General features: G+C 33.2%; 1 protein-coding gene across 1 annotated transcript; it reads left to right on the plus strand.

Annotated features, from left to right (window-relative positions):
• Positions 1 to 5,508: 5,508 nt before the first annotated feature.
• LOC136040861 (uncharacterized) lies at positions 5,509 to 17,829 on the plus strand. The gene is made up of 4 exons (XM_065725247.1): positions 5,509 to 5,627; positions 10,059 to 10,232; positions 15,034 to 15,152; positions 17,658 to 17,829. Exons 2-4 carry the CDS (start codon positions 10,061 to 10,063, stop codon positions 17,820 to 17,822), a joined length of 456 nt encoding a protein of 151 aa, XP_065581319.1. The 5' UTR covers positions 5,509 to 5,627; positions 10,059 to 10,060; the 3' UTR covers positions 17,823 to 17,829.
• Positions 17,830 to 18,592: the final 763 nt, after the last annotated feature.

Below are 18,592 nucleotides of genomic sequence, written 5' to 3' on the forward strand. Positions count from 1 at the left end.
TATTGAATCGTTATAATGAGAACAGGAATAAGGCTTAGGGAGTTTTGCCCGTAAACAAAAGGAGCTGCTGATCAGCTACGAGAATCAATTTTGTTATTTGATCTTCAACAAAAGGCAAATTGAAATTGAGCGCTGCTTTGAGCCACTTAGCATGATATTTGAATGAACGAGACTTGCATCAATTCGAATTATATTACTCATAGTTTCAGTTCTGTCCGTTCATTAAGCCTAATATTTTATATTGTTTAGATTTTTCCCCAAAGAATTATCTAAGCTTGCTCAAAAAAGGAGACACTCTTACAGCTGGATGGTATTAGTCTATGAGAATCTTCTTATAAAAAAATTCGGCGGACAAACCATAAAAAGACAAACCGGGGGGCACAGGGGGATATATAAATGACGACGGGGACACAGGGAATGTTTGATTAGTAATCACCATCAACAAAGCTCAAGGGCAATCATTAGAATCATGAGGTATAACTAAAAAAAAAGTGAAAAACAAAAAAAAAAGACCAATTTAAAAACGAATGTATATACAGACCGGGACAATGGGACACAAATGACGACCGGGACACCGGGACACAGGGAATATAAATGACGATCGAGACACTCAAAGATAAATTACAGACTGGGACCCCGGGACACAAGTGACGACCAGGACACAGGGAATATAAATGACGATATAAATGACGACGGCGACACAGGGAATGTTCGATTAGCAATCACCATAACCAAAGCTCAAGGGCAATCATTAGAATCATGAGGTATAGATCTGAATACGGATTGTTTTTCCCATGGACATATGTTATATATATATATATATATGTTGTTATATATATGTTATATATTATAATAACATATATAACATATTATGTTATATATTATATGTTGCATGTTCAAGAGTCGGTAAACCTGACAATCTATTTATATGCACAGACAATGGGACAGCAAAGAATGCTGTATATTCGCAAGTTTTACGTAGTTAATAACATATAATATATGTATATATATATATATATATATATATATATATATATATATATATATATATATATATATATATATATATATATATATATACATATATATATATTCACAAGTGGGACACAGGGACACAACTACAATGGTGCGTAACTAATATGGCGCGTACCGACTTACTAGCGCGGGGGGCTTGGAAGGGGGCGCGAAGCGCCCCCCCCCCACCCCAAAAGCTAGTCTTCTATATATATATATAAATAAGTTGTCTGTCTGTCTGTCTGTCTGTCGAGTGACGTCATTATAAGGATTTAGCTGTATGTCGTCATGAAGTTAGTTGTCGTCATGTTTGTTATGACGATGCTTAGTATATGACGTCATTATTAGTATCAAAGAGAAATTTTTAATTGTAAGAAGATCGTGGACAGAAAAATTTTTAATTGTAAAATGACTGAAGAACCTACAATGGCAACAGCCGAGAAAGCTGCTCAAAGAGTCTATGTTAAAAAACTTGCGGCTGATAGAGAAAGTAAGAAAAGAAAGCGTGCCGAGGAATCCCAAGAACAGCATAAAAACAGGCTTGCGGCTGATACAGAAAGTAAGAAAAGAAAGCGTGCCGAGGAATCACAAGAACAGAAAGAAAACAGGCTTGCGGCTGATAGAGAAAGTAAGAAAAGAAAGCGTGCCGAGGAACCACAACAACAGTGTGAAAACAGGCTTGCGGCTGATAGAGAAAGTAAGAAAAGAAAGTGTGCCGAGGAATCACAAGAACAGCAAGAAAACAGGCTTGCGGCTGATAAAGAAAGTAAGAAAAGAAAGTGTGCCGAGGAATCACAAGAGCAACCTGAAAATTATCGCCTGGCATTCAGGTACAGCCCAGTCGATGATTATAGCTTGAGTAGATGTGTTCAAATTGGGACTATGTCTAAAAGTTTCCCTATTGCAAGGCCTTGAAATTCAATGGTGAAACAATGGGAATGTGTTGCGCCTCAGGAAAAGTTAAACTTCCTCCACTGGGTGCACCACCGGAGCCACTGCAGACTTTGCTTACTGGAACTACGTCAGAATCTAAGCGTTTTTTATCACAGATCAGAAAATATAACTCATGTTTCCAAATGACGTCGTTTGGTGCCCAAATCGAAAATTCAGATCAATTTATGCCTATTTTCAAAGTAAAAGGGCAAATTTATCATAGAGCCGGGTCCCTTCTACCATTCTCAGAGGAGAATCATAAATTTTTACAACTGTACTTCATCAGTGATAGAAATTCTGAATTGAATGCACGTTGCGAAATTTCTCCCGACGTTGAAAGGACAATCGTTTCCCAATTGCAACACCTTTTCAACGAAAATAATAATTTAGTGCGTCTGTTCAAAACAGCCATCGATTTGATGCCTACTGATACGCATAAAATTGTTATTTCCGCTGACAAAACACCTCCTGGCCAACATGTGCGTAGATACAATGCTCCAACTATCGACGAAGTGGCAATCGTTATGGTCGGTGATCAGCTTTTACATCGATATATTATTCTTCATAAGCGAAACGCTCAGTTGGTAAGAATTGCTGAAACTCATCGATGCTACGATGCCCTACCATATCCTATCATTTTTTGGAATGGAGCCGACGGCTATCACTTTAATATTAAATTGATAAATCCAGCCACTAACAAAGAAATGAATAAGAAATGCAGCGCAATGCATTATTATTCCTATAGACTAATGATTCGGTAGGATGAAGACAATTATATATTAAAATGCCGTCAATTGTTTCACCAATACATCGTTGATATGTATGCAAAAATTGAATCAGAACATACTATCTAACAAATGACGACCGGGCCACATGGAGTATAAATGACGACCACGACATAAGTAAAAAAAAACTAAAAAAAAGGGTAAAAACTACAAAAAAAAACTAAAAAGAAAAAAAAACTATAAAAGCTAAAAAACTAAAAAAGAAAAAAAAGAAAAAACGAAAAAAATGAAAAATAAAGGAGAAAAAAAAAACTAAAAAAAATTAAAATAAAAAAAAAACTAAAAACAAAAAAGAAAAAAAAAACTAAAAAAAACTAAAAGTAAAAACCAAAAAAAAACTAAAAAGAAAAAAAGGGGAAAAATACAAAAATTTATAACCTGACAATCTATTTATATGCACAGACAATGGGACAGCGAAGAAGGTTGTATATTCGCAAGTTTTACGTAGTTAAAAACATATATATATATATATATATATATATATATATATATATATATATATATATATATATATATATATATATATATATATATATATATATATATATATATATATATATATATATATATATATATATATATATATATATATATATATATATATATATATATATATATATATATATATATATATATATATATATATATATATATATATATATATATATATATATATATATATATATATATATATATATATATATATATATATATATATATATATATATATATATATATATATATATATATATATATATATATATATATATATATATATATATATATATATATATATATATATATATATATATATATATATATATATATATATATATATATATATATATATATATATATATATATATATATATATATATATATATATATATATATATATATATATATATATATATATATATATATATATATATATATATATATATATATATATATATATATATATATATCAGAGGTGGGACATAGGAACACAACTACAATGGCGCGTAACTAATTTGGCGCATAACGACTTACGCGCGCGGGGGGCTTGGGGGGGGCGCGAAGCACCCCCAACAACTAGATGTTGGGGTGGCGTGAAGCGCCACCCCAACAGCTAATATATATAAAAATAAGTTGTCTGTGTGTGTGTGTCGAGTGACGACATTTTTGTGTGTCGACTGACGTCATGTTTGTCGACTGACGTCATTATAAGGATTGACCTGTATGAGTCATGAAGTTGTTTGTCAACTGACGTCATGTTTGTCAACTGATGAAATTACATACCGGGACAAAGGGACACAGGGAATATAAATGACGACCGGGACACTCAAAAAGAAATTACAAACTGGGTTACCGGGACACAAATGACGACAAGGATACAGGGAATATGTGGGTTTCTTGAGCTGATGACTGATTAACCGTCCTCTCTTGTCAGAGGATCCTTACACCCTAGGACGTCTTTCTTTGAGTTGATTCACTTACACTGCTGTTGTAAGTTCCAATCTTCTTGAAACATAATTAATGACGATTGATCAAACAGTTCGTGTTAACGAACTGTAGTAAGGAGCGACCCGGCTCAATAGTAACATAAATTCTAAAAAATGAAATTTTGATACCAATAGCTACATCAAAAGAATTCCATTTTAATGCTGATTTTAAATATATAAGTTTCACCAAGTTTAGTCTTACCCATCAAAAGTTAAGAGCCTGAAAAATTTGCCTTATTTAAGAAAATGGGGGGAAACACCCCCTAAAAGTCAAAGAATCTTAACGAAAATCACAATATCAGATTCAGCGTATCAGAGAACCCTATTGAAGAAGTTTCAAGTTCCTATCTACAAAAATGTGGAATTTTGTATTTTTTGCCAGAAGGCAGTTCACGGATGCGTGTTTTTTTTTCAGGGGTCATCTGATCGACCCAGTGGTCCTAGAATGTTCCAAGAGGGCTCATTCTAACGGAAATCAAAAGTTCTAGTGTCCTTTTTAAGTGAGCAAAAAAATTGGAGGGCACGTAGTTCCCAAAGTCAACGGATCAAAATTCTGAGATAGCCATTTGATTCAACGTAGTCGAAAAACCTTATAACTATGTCTTTGGGGACTGCTTACTCCGCCACAGTCACCGTGGGAGTGGCTACAAGTTACAAACCTTGACCAGTGCTTACATATAGTAATGGTTATTGGGTAGTGTACAGACGTTTTCAGGGGGATTTTTTGGTTGGGGAAGGGTTGAGAAGAGGGGATACATCGGGGGAACTTTCCATCGAGGAATTGGTCATGGAGGAAGAAAATTTCCATGAAAGGAGCGCAGGATTTTCTAGCATTATTTTAAAAAAAAACAATGAAAAAATAAATATGAAACAGTTTTTTTTCAACTGGAAGTAAGGAGCAGCATTAAAACTTCAAACGAACAGAAATTATTACGTATATGAGGGGCTCACCTCCTCCTAATACTTCGCTCTTTACGCTAAAGTATTTTTAGTAATTTCAACTATTTATTCATTTAACAGAAATTACTTCGTATATGAAAGGGGCTGCTTCCTCATCAACGCCCCGCTTTTTACGCTAAAGTTTTTTACTGTTTTAAAAAGTAGAGTTGAGAGAAAGAGTCTAACTTTAGCGTAAAGAGCGGGGCGTTGATGAGGCAGCACCTTTCATATACGAAGTAATTTCTGATCGTTTTAAATTTTAATGTCACTCCTTACTCTCAGTTAAAAAAAACCTGTTTTTTTTATTTAATCCCAAAAAACGTCACCAAGCCCCGCTCTTATTATCATTAATCATGATTAGTCAACGTGGAACGCATCCCGTAACGGTTTTCCCGCTTTTTTCCTTACAATAATCACTATGCCCTTTGTTCTGAGCAATCCATAGTTCCTTTAGTGTGAATTTAGGTTTCTGGTAAATTTGTTATGTTTTTTACCTAATCCTAAACGCAGCGTTTGTTGCACTTTTGATTTTTGGTAAAATTCTAGTTGATTGACTTTTGGCTATCTCAGAAAGGGGTTAAGTTAGGAAAATCAAACTTTCAGGGACGGGTCTAAAGGCTAAAGTTTGTCACGAGAAGGTATTTTTGAGTAACCACCTTCACTTCTCCCTCCAGAGGGCCCTGAAATTCACCTCCATGACAGGTCTATTGAAATTTTGACAAAACAACGTTTTACCTTAATTTTCAGTTTTCAGATGCCTTTTCTCTGCCTTTAGTTCTGAAAATGCAATTCCTGTTATTTGAAGAGAAGTCTGAGCCATATCAATGTTTTTTTTTCCAAAATTTAGGAAATGTATTCGCATATCTTTAAAACCCTATAAAATGGAATTGAGCAAAGTTATGAAGCTGAAAACAATTTTGTTGTACTTCAATTAAGCAGAAGATCAATTTTGCAAGGTTTCACTTTTATAACACAAATATTTTTAAAGGTCAGGGCCCTCTAGAGGGGGAAGGAGTGGAGGTAGTTGCTTGGAAATACCTTCCCAGAATATACTTTATTCTGTAGAGTCATCCCTGAAAGTTTCATTTTCCTAACCTAAACCTTTCCCAAGATAGCAAGAAGTCAATTAACTAGAATTTTACCTTTTAGTGCTGAGATATTGTAGCATTAGGCCTATTTTTTTTCAAAAATGATGGAAAAGATGTTATTAAGAAAATGCAGTATTATTTTGTGGAGAGCAAGGGATAACTCATATTTTAATTGAAAATTTATCAGTTCTAAGAGTTCAAAAAGTGATTCAATTTGAATTTGTGATAGAAGCAGTTACTATATTCTTAAAGAAGATAAAAAAGACAAGTCTTATGTTCACTTTATTGGCAAGTCAGTTATACCCTATGAACTCAGAATGTTTTGAAAATGTGACATTTTTAAGAGCTCCAAAAGTGCTTAAATTTGAATTTATGGTAGAAGCAATTATTATATTCATAAAGAGCATAATAAAAGGCATTGAATAGTATGTTTATTGATAAGTCAGTTATATGAACTGCTGTAATTTTACTGCTCACTTTGTGTAGATTTAGGCTATCTATATTATGGCACCAAAATTTAAGGCTGAGGTTTTTTATCCATAAATTTTTTGTAGTTTTAAAGAATACATGGTAAAGATCTATATTAGGGGGTATTGAGAAAGAAATAGCCTAGGTTAAGACAACAATCCTTACCTCATAAAATGCAGAACAGTTGTAGCCACCACACTTTGACTGCAGCTCAATTTTTTTATCCCCAATCCCCTGAATATGCTGTTATATAACCTGTATTTTATATTTTTCATGCCCTCTGGCAATACATCTCTTTTGGTTTAACATATGTACCCATAAAATGAATCAGTTGTGACAAAACAAGCGTTATGGGTGACAGAATCCATAATTTGGAATGTATCTTCATATTAGGGGGGTTGGGGGTAAACTAAGCTATACTGGTGCTGTATTCTTAATGTGTTAGCCACAACTGTTCTGTATTTTATGAAGTAAGAATTTATTTCCTAACATGTTTCCTTCTTAGTAGCCCTTCCTGTAAACCTTCACTGAATGTATTAAATGTCAAATTAGGTTACACTAGTCTTTTTAATTAAAGTCTTACAAGTCTAGACATTTGTGAAATTTATTTAGATTTAGTTGTAGACCATTAGGCCTAGTAGCCCATTTCTTTTTATTTTATGCTTATTTATTAAATATAACAGTTCAGTCACAACAAATGTAAAAGGGAAATAGCCTAGCATACTTCTTATGGGTATCCATGAACTGAATTTTGGTAAATATATCACTGTTCATATTATTGACTTACCAATAAAGTGAAAATAGCCTATCATTCAATGCCTTTTTTATGCTCTTTACAAATATAATAATTGCTTCTTTTGCAAATAGAATTTGCACCTAACCTAACATTATTATAAATAGTTTTGGCTCTAAGAAAATATAGCATTATTTTGTCAAAAATGACCAAGAAAGCAGCACTAAGAAAATGTAGTATCATTTTGTTGAAAATAACAGATAAGTCATACATTAATTGAAAGTTTGTCATTTTGAAGAGCTCAAAAATTGCTAGAATTTTAATTTGCAATAGAAGCAATTATTATATTTGTAAAGAGCACTAAAAAGGCACCAAGTGCTATGTTCACTTTATTAGTAAGACAATAGGCTAATATCAACTGATATATTTGCCATTTTTTTGGGGGGGGGGGGGTTGGCTTACCTGGTCTAATCTGCACTTCTGATGCTGTATAATAGAAATATCAAAACATTAGTATAAAAATTGAAGGTAGCTTCATTCAGCCGGGGGGGGGGGTATAGAACCCCCTCCTCCCTCCATATAGGTGCTCATGCTATTTCTATAAGTAAACCTACAAGTGTAAGTTATGTCACAATTCACAAAATTCATGCTCACAAAATCCACGCAATTTTAGGAAGAGAGCAAGAATTTATATTCAATGCCTTAGCATACTAAAAAATTATTAATTTTGTAAATCTAGGGGTGACAGTTGCTGTCAAGTTTAAACTAAGCAACTAAATCATAGATACATGCAATCTAAGGCAAGTGTTGAAAAAAAAATTGTCTTAGATCAGTCAGCTAAACCTAACTAGCCAAATCCCTAAAGTTCTGAATGGAGTCTTAGGCTGTATTTGGTACTAGTAGGGTGTCATTTTACTAGAGTAGCAGATATCTCATTTGGATAAAGTATCAATGGGAGAATTTAATGGTATTGCTATTTGTTTAATAGTGTTCCCTTCAGAAGATAATTAACTATTACCAATTAAATAACACTCTTGTCTTTGCCCTCTTCTGAATGAAATGCTATAATATCAACATTCCCGTTTTGTAATATGTAGAAAAACGTATTTTGTAAAATTACTGGTCTGACTACACTTTGTTTTTTGTTTGACTGAGACTAATCCAAAGTTAAATTTTGCAGTTCTTCTAGGACAAACCCAATACTCATGGGGAGTGACAAATCTGAGAAAATATTATTGTTAAAATGTATCTTATAAATATGGACATTTGGTTCCTTATGTGGATGTGATAAAGATGGTTTTGTGTAGTTGAGATTGGATGATGGTCATTACAGGGCTATGTAGGTTTGGCTGGCTACAATCTATGAAAACTTCTTTTAACATTTAAACTTAAACAAAAGCCACCCTTAATTCCATCCTATTTTAAGTGTAATTATTCTGCTTCACAACCCTGACCTGACACAAACACTGAAATGTATCCATGATAAAGTATGGCTATAATTTAAAAACATGGTTCAAACTTTGAGATCCCATGTATGAAATTAGATAGCATTTTCTAAGATTATGCTCAATCTTTAAGTGTGTGCCGGTGATTAGGCTTAACTGTTAAGATAATTTAGACAAAATTCAATGGTTAAATAATGCACTTTGTTCAAGGCATAACAGATATCTGATAGTGATTCAACTGTTGAAGTGATCATTAGCTTTCCAAATAATGAATATTTTACCCATTTCATTTATTGATTTTGTTTCAGAGCGACCTTGTCGCTCTGAAGTGCGAATTAAGGTAATTAAGGTAAGGTTTTAAAAATCAGTTTTGTTAATTACAAAAGATAATTTAAACAATTAATTATGAAGGATAATCAATCGTATCATGGATTTAAATTGTAACTTGTTAAATATCAAAATATATTTTATGCCAAAGAATCTTACTCCATTTTGAGGGACTATGGGGTATTATAGTTTTTTATAGGACATGATTGTCTCTTACTAGGTTGCTAGCTGTTGCTACAACCCTGGTTAAGTTAAGCTGCATACATTTAATTAGCAAGGGGGGGGGGATTTTATTTCAATTAATCATTTGTCAAATTAATGAAGATATATATGTTTTTTTCTTAGTTCTGCTAGTGTTTCAAATATAAATTATGCAAGGAAAAGACAATTAGCTTAGAAAATTGCACAAAAATACTATATGAAAAGAGATAATCTTGGTCGTAGGTCTATCAAAGATACCCAAGAATTAGATGTGTTGTTTCTTTCCTAAGAATCAAGTGGTAATTTAAACAAATGATTTGTGAAGGATATTCAATCTTTTCATGAATCTAAATTGTAACTTCTTAAAAACGAAGATGTATTCTATGTCACTCACTAGCTAAGAAAATGATACGTTGATAGAAAAATTATTCAAAAAATTTTAAACTCGCAATTTTTATAAAACTAATAATTTAAAGTTTTATTATTTATAAACTTTAATAAATTAACTAATAAACTAATAGATGATAATTCAACAACCACTGAAATCGTCAGGACAGTTTTTATAAACAAGCTCATTCTTGATGTGATTTATGCAAATATAAAAAAATTGCTTTTTGTAGTTTTTTTTTTTTTTTATATAGATATGGCCGATTCAAAAAGAGGTCAATGTGGCAAAGCATCTGCTCAAGCACCAGAGAAAGCTGTGGGCGAAGTAAAAATGAAGGATAAAAAGTCAGAAGATTTTCAGACTAGTCAGTCTCTAGATGAAGACTATTTCAGTATTATGTCTCTGAGTTCATCAGAAACAGATGAAGGCAAGTTATTTTAACTGCAATATACCTGCACACAGGAGTAAGGGATAGTGAAATGGAGTGTATTGATTTAACAATCTAATGGTTACTTAAGTTTCCTTAGTCTAAATTTCTTTTCTTAAATTTTTCCTAAAGTGGTAAGCATCTTTATGTTCAAAATACAAGCCTGGGATTTTATTATTCAATATAAACAGAATTCACAATAGCAGTAATTCAGGCAAAGGTAGGCCTACTTTAGGCAGGATTTGAGTTTTCCTAAGTATACATATTCTGCACCTTTCGATAAATTTTCCTGGCAGTACTTCTCTCTATTGATATGATGACTTAATATTTATTCAATGCTGATATAACAGAACTCCAGTCAAGACAGGTCATTCTTTACAAACCACGCCACTTTCTCTAATTTTAAAACACTCTTTCTATCTATTAATTCACTAAAACCAATGGAAATAACAAATCAGAAGAAATAATGAACTTTTGGTAATTGCACAGCAATCCCTCTACTGCTTAATTTGTTCATTCATTGATGCATTCTAGAGCTTTTTTGCCAGTTCCTTTCAGCTTAACACGAGACAAGACACAGAGAAGTGACAAAATAGATGGGAAATATATAATTTGGGCTATATATTTCCAAATTAGGAGGCTTGGGGGTAAACTATTTGGACAGTTGGAAGTTAGAAAACAATTGTTATTACAGGGTGCGCATAATAATTGTGCCTAACACATTAGGCATGCAAACCACTATACTTCACCCCCACCCCCTAATTTGCAAATATAGCCCAAATTTGTTTCAAAAATAGGTCATTTCATATTTTTGGTATATTTCATTAAAATTGAGCATCAGAGAACCATAATAGAAGAATGTTAGATAGGGGGTATATCATAAAAGTACCAAACATTCTTTTATATTTCAAAGAAAGCTGTTGAGCTAAATGAACTCATAGGAATAAATTCAAATATAAATATATTATTTTGAAAACCCTTCCATAAAAACTTTATATGCCCCAAGGCATAGCTTACAGTACCTCTACCTGGGCTCTAGGGGGTTTTATTAGCCCTGGAATTTTTTGTCATTTCATCTTTGGACTATGTCTAACAAAATGGCTATCTGAAACTTTATCAGAAGCATTTGGGTGAAAAGGGGCAGGGTAGCTAGTTACCCTCTAATCACTTTTGACTCTTAAAAACTGTAATAGAAATTCCAATTTATAATCTAATGATCCCTTCTAAAGTTTCTGCTACTATCCCTTCCCTATGAAGTGCCTCGGGCAAAAGCAAATAATAAAACAATGAAGCCTTATGGTCTTTACTATAGACAATGCTATAGAGTTGTCTGTTTAAAAACCCTAGGCTTTTCTCCAGCAGCAGTTCTTTTCCTGGGCAGAAATGAGGGAGGGGCAAATGTCCCAAGTTCTTCTAAAGTCTAACATTAAAGTTTATTTTACATTCTTATTGTATACCTACCCCCTCCCCCCCCCCAGGTTATGAGGCCTAAAACCACTACTGCTTTCCTATGTTGGAAATTTCATATTTAATTTATCTTATAATTTACAATAAAAGAGCCAAATTCCATTGCCCAAGATCTCAAAACATTTTCTAAACCTTTTGCTTCTGTCTTATTCAAGTGTCAAATAACAATTACCACATTATAACTCTTTATAAAAAAAAAATGTCAAATACTATCACCCAGAGAACCTAGTCCCTCCCTCCTGTAACTTGATATAATGACTCTTTGTGAAAGTACAATCACTAGTACAGCCTAAGAGTTGACATGAAACTACACTGCTTTTGTGTATGTCCAGGCTATCAGCATTTTAAAAACCTAAGTTACACTACTTTTTGAAACTGCTATTTAATGAAGAAATGGATAAAATTCATTGTATTAGAGGTAAACTAACTTAATATTTAGTCTTATGAATTGATAATTTAGATATATCTGTATTTACCTTTCAAGTTGGGAGCTATGGGTTCTGGGTATTAAAGTATTTGTAAATTGGTTGCTTTTGGTGCTAATGGATGCTAGATTTAAAATATTGTTGGTGGGCAAAATCACTCAAGTTAAAAAGATTTCCTCCAAGCAGGGTCGCTATAGGTAGTTGGGCCAATGCATTACTAATTCAATGCAAAGTTATTATTAACCTAACACATTGCAGAAAAATTAGCCTAATCATAGTTGTAGCAACAGCTGCAACCTAGGTCCAAAGCAACCTCCAATAAATGCAACACAAATTATCACATATTTAGGGGGTTGCCCCCTCCTCAATACCTTACTCTTGATGCTAATGTACTTCAGAACTTAAAAAAAAACTTCTTATTCTAATTAAATTACTGTTTAGTTGCAGAAGTTGTTCTTAAGGAATCGGAAAGCTCAACTTTAATGTAAAGACCAAGGTATTGAGGAGGAGAAAACCCCTCTCATACATAAATATTTACTGTTTATTTAAGTTTCATTTTGCACTTCGTTTTAGCTGAAAAACACTTCTTTTTTTTATCTAATTTAATATCGTTTTTCAACTGGTGCCAGAAATCCAGCTCCTCTTCATGAAAAATTCTCCTCACTCACAGACAATTCTTAAGATTTAAGTTCCAAAACTCTTCCCAGACAATCCCATCATTGCTGAAATCTCCCAGGAAATGTTGTCTGAAAAATTATCTTAAGCATATTTTTATTTGAAAATGACTAATTTATGAGTTTAAACTACTTTTTTATTTAAAACTACTAAAATCATGTTCGAAATCTACCCTGGATTCAGATAGATTTCTAGGAATCCCTTTAACTCCAGTGGAAAGTTGCTCCAGCAGAGAATTCCACTATTGAAAACTGTCCCCCCCCCCCCTTAAAAAACCCCAAGACAATCCCATCCCTGTCAAAAACTTCCCCTGGAACATTTGCACATATTAAATTTAGTTAGCAAAGACATATAAAAAGAGTTTTGTATAGGAATTTTGGCAAATTCCCTAAGCCTAAATTACCCATAAAAAGTCGAGGTTTAATTTGCTAATGGGCTGGGGCAACTTTTAGGTTTATGGTAGTTTATGGCTCATTTTTCACTTTACTAAAATATTACAAAAATGGGGAAGGGGTCAATTTTTATAAATCTTTTGGATAGCTAGATTACTGGTTTTTTTTTCTTAAAAAAATTCAGTAGAATTGCATTCTCTATTTTTTAGATTGGGTATCCTTACCTTCCCTCCAAATGAAATGTATTCTTTCCATTGAAGAATGCATTTTTAAGAACTATTTTTACTGAAAATCAAAAAGATAGCTGTTCTCCCTGTGATTGTTGATAAATATATTTTATCATATATGGATTTTTACATTCTTTTTATTATAGCCTGGCTAGTTAATTCAATTCAACTTTCATCTTCAGGGACTTGTACTATTTACAGTTTACAGGACAGATGTATACAATTTTACTGTCTGTAAGGTGGACATAGCCAGCCACCCACTTGATTCACCCTAGTGGGAGTAATTTGTTGTCATGAATTCAAAATACCATCTCAGTTTTGACTAACAATTGAAAAGAAAAAATTGTATTTAATATTCTTGAATTTTAAAATAAATATCAAACAATACAAGTTATATTTTTAGAATCAGTAAACAACCAGCTTTCTGTTAATATGTGAAAAAACCTGAAACACTGAAAAGATGTATACATCAAAATAGGATAATTGGTATTTCTGAAGAGGTTCTTAGATGTAAGTCAATGAACTAATGATTTCAAGTGCTTAATCTTGAATAATTTTGGCAATAACTATATTGATGCATAGCTTAGATTCTTAGCTACTAATTGATATATACAATTCTTCTCAATACCTCTTTGGTATCAAGATGTGAGGGTTTTAGTCTTACATAATTTTGTTCAATCAGATACTGATTTTTTACCCTACCCAAGTAGTGCTATTTTTTACTTTTTCATCAAAGTAGTCCTATTTTAACAATTTTTTATCAAAATAGTTATTTTGAATACTTTCTGTGAAAGTAGTGGTTTTTAACACTTTTTGTTAAAAGTAGTAGACTATGTTTTCAGTAATTTTGTTAGAAGTGTTGACTTTTTAAAATTTAACATTCAAAAAATAAAATTACTCATTAGAAATAACTTTTAAGTTGAAATGGAGGACAAAATAAGGAATCTAATGATATCAAAATGCTTTGACCCCAATGGCAACTGCCAATGGTCAAACATAGTCGCCATTGACAACAGGGGCAGATCTAGAGAAAAATCTTGGGGGGGGGCTAGAACCAAGGGTGCCAATATAATTCAAGAGTAATGATAGAGGGGGGGGGTATAGATAACGCTTTCATCTGACCAGTTTGTTTGTGTGAATCTGGTTGGTGCTGATGTAAAATGACAAAGAAACCTCTTTGAAAGCCAATAATGTTTTCCTATAACAGTAAAATGCATATTTACAGCAGACACGAGCAGATTCTTTGATGTTTATGGCTTCTTTGAGACTTTCTGAATGAGCAGACCAGACTATTTTTTTTTTCTTTAGAATTGGATAAAAAAAAAAACAATTAATGGGAAAACCTATAATTTCTAGCTATGGTAGACAAATTAATATACAATGATATGGTCATTATCTATTTATCTACCATAATTTTGGGGTAATAATAAACAAAATATTCGTTGGCTTGTTTGTTTGCACAACCTAATTTAGTTTTGGTAAAAATTCTAATTTTTTTGGGAAGTAGGGCTGAAAAGTTTATAAATAATATCGTGAAATATATGTTGGGTAAATGTGTTTATGATTTGTTTATTTGGCATTAGTTGTTTTGTTATTGCTATTACTTTACTTTTAGAACCAGCACCGGCAATGTCAATGAAAAACCAGCTCCCGGAAAGACCAGATCTCATCGAGTCGGTCCACAAGAAGGGCTACTCTGCTGAGGTGGTCCCCAAGAAGGGCTGCTGTGCTGAGGTAATTGTTCTATATCTTTCAGTGAAAACTCTTATTTGGACAAGAAGGGGGATTTTTCTTGTATCAAAACGATTGGGGCGAGTTGGAGGGGGGTAATGATCACTAGGGACAACAGAAGTAGTGCGAAGGTTATGCACGGCATCGTGGGGCAAAACTCAAGGAAATTTGTGCTCTCCTTCTCTTAAGGGTGGCTAGATTTGCTGTTCGAAGAAGGGAAATGTAAGGCACTTTACCCTCATTGAAGATAATTCTTAGGCACCTTTTTTGAACTGCCTCTATGTCCGACAATTCATTGAAGATGCCAGGATGCCAAACAGGACAAGCGTATTCGAGGGTAGTAGAAAAATCCTCAAACGATGTGATTTAGGACATTTAAATTTGTTAAGGAGTTTTAGGAAAGAAAATGCAGTATCTGTACTTTTAAGAAATCATTAACGTGGCATTCCCATTTTACGTCACTTGAGATGGTAATACCCAGTAATGTCATAGTATTAACAGACATTTAAGGCGGGATAGGACAGGAGAAAGAAGGGGGAGTTCTTAGGAAACTAATTGTTAAAGCTGTTGACTTTAAAGGGTTGACTCTCATATCACTAGCATCAACTTCATCTGATATTGAATCCAAGATGTCCATTGGGTTACTTTTTAGATTTTTGAAAGATGTTTCTAAGACAGTTAAAACGTCATCGAATTTCTATCTATCCGGGAAAACGACACCAAGACTGTTAATTATGGTAAGAAATCAACTTTGGCCTAAGAGGGTTCCCTGGGGTACACCATTATAAATTTGGAGGAGATCAGAGTATCTCCACATCCAATGAGATGGATGTGTCTTGTTTTTTATTGCATAGCAGATCAAATCTTGGTGTAATGTTTGAAACTGCTGGACGTAAGACCTCTTCAACATTTTTTATCGCTGAACGATATTGGGATTTAATGTGATTTAAAGCTGAGAAAGTAACTTCACATGAATATGTGGTGTTGAATGGCAGAAGTACAGTTAACACCATATCGGCGATTTTGGGAAATTAAGATCTAGTGCCAATCCAGAATTCAATCAAGGGTTTTTTTATAAATTGTAGTTTTAAGTTTGAGTCACGCGAAAGCTCAGCAAATTCCTCTTGAGCTTTAAGTGGCAGATGATCAATCTCACTTAAGTCAATCCAAAACAACTTTTGAGTCCAAACTATTTTTGTAAATCAATATTTAATATAAGATATGTCCGGAACTGTATTTCTAGCGCTTTTAAGGGATCTACAATGGTTTTTGCAATAAAAGTTTTACGATGAATTTTCTCAATTACAAAATTGTCAACACTGGAAAACATTTCGAACGAATTTTTTCGACCCAACTTTTCCAAATGCTGATCTTTTTAATAAAACTTTCAATTTTATCGTTTGAAGTACATATATCGCAATTTTTTCCTTGAAGAGACAAGTTAAGATCGTATAACTTCGCAAAAATATCTGACAAATAACACAGCTTGGATAGCCACAAGTCATTTTAAAAAAACCCAGCAAATTCACATTTTCGTTCAATTAAAAATATTTCGATCTCGTCCTTTAATAACAATAATCTTTTTAAACTTTGACCTCTTGACAACTATCTTACTTATGCATGTAATAACAAAGTTGTGTAGTTGGAATCCGTATCCTTACAGAGATTTGAAAATAAACGACTGTTAAGGGCATGGCTCTTACTAAAATTTATGACCTTAACAGCATTCTGAAGCACATCGTTCAATTCTGGTGCTATCAATCAATTATGAAGCACCCAAACGATTTTTATATGCCGGGACTGTAAGGTCCCGTCGGTCACGAAAGGGTTAAACTGACTAATTCGGAATAACATGCACTTCGTTCACAATCATACAATGGCTCAATGAAAATAACACGAAATGTTTACATAGTTTCTTCGAAATAACACTTAGAAATTTTGTTGATAATATTTATTAGGATTATTTCGGTTTTAATAGATTGACAAAAATAAATCTACATTTTTTATAAGTTTCTATAACATCTTTTAATTCATAGTAAGTTTATACAAGATATTATAATGATCGGAATAGAAATGCTGGAATAAACAGTCTTTCCGAACCAGAAGATTTTATTATATATTTATCTACGATGATTGTTATTTTTCTTTATAACAATAATTTTACAAGTTAAAAAACATTTTTTGTTAAATTGTATTTTTATCACTTGCGACCCCATAATTTTGCTACGCGACCTCAAATGGGGTCGCGACCCATAGTTTAATAAGCCCTGATGTAGATCATGAATAGTTGTACCTAATATATTAAGCATGCGGACCCACTATACTTTAATCCCCCCTAATATCCAAATATATAGCCCAAATTTGTTTCTAAAGTATCATATTTAAAACCTTACTTCGGTAAATTTCATTAGGGTAAGCGTCAGATAAACAAATTAAAAAACAGCAGTTTCAAATCTAGGACAGGATTTTTATTTAGAAATTATTGATAAATATTTCTTTCCTTTGCAGTGTGGAGAATGTTGCGGCGGAGTTATCGGAGAGTGTGGCCGATGTTGTGAGAGGACTCTCAACGCTTGTGGGACATGCTGCCCAAATTGGAGTATGCGTGCACGGGTACAAACGGGTGAACTAGACGCGAAATTAGAGTTGGAAAAGTCCATGAATAAAAAGTAGATTTCGAGCTCGTTTTTATTGTCTGACAGGTTCTTAAAGACGGGGATTCAGTAAGCTCATGTTTTTGTTCCTCCTGAGAATCAAGAAAAAAAGTAACTGAAGCTTACCTTGCGGTCAAAGACATGATTTGAGGTAATTCCGATTGACCTGGCTAATCCATTAGAAATTGCACAGTCCTCTGTGTTTGTACTTGAACTTGTACTAAATCCTGAGGTTGGCATATGCCAATAGCAAGAACTCGCCGTTGGATATTACTATGTAATTAATTGAGGCTGGGCTTTATTTACTAGTATTAGTAGGGAGTGGGGTGGAATGCCATGGTTAGGTATCCACTGGGTTTGTCAGGCTGTTACTATATGCTGGCCAGGATTGATGACATTTTGATCATCATTTTTAGCTAAAACTGGTTGAGGGTAAGCACTTTGAAGAATTTCACTTAAAAAAAGACAACTCACATTTTACTGATTACAAATTAGAATTTTCTGATGGTACATTTCTTAGCTGTTTGGTGACACTGCTGCACTGAAGAAAGTGACTATTTGGTGATCATCGATGCTCTGTCTGAGTCAGACATAAACTAGCAATTAGTGCTGTTGCTAAGCAGCAATCAATGGCATTGATGACAATTGTGCATCATTTTCACCTAAAGTTGTTGAGGATAAACACTTTGGAGAATATTAGATAGAAACGAATCACTCGCAATTAACTGGTTACAGATCCTAATTTGGATATAGCATCCATTTTGCTGTTTGGTGATATTGCTGCACACA

This window comes from Artemia franciscana, chromosome 21, assembly GCF_032884065.1.
Source record: "Artemia franciscana chromosome 21, ASM3288406v1, whole genome shotgun sequence".
Classification (NCBI taxonomy): domain Eukaryota; kingdom Metazoa; phylum Arthropoda; class Branchiopoda; order Anostraca; family Artemiidae; genus Artemia; species Artemia franciscana.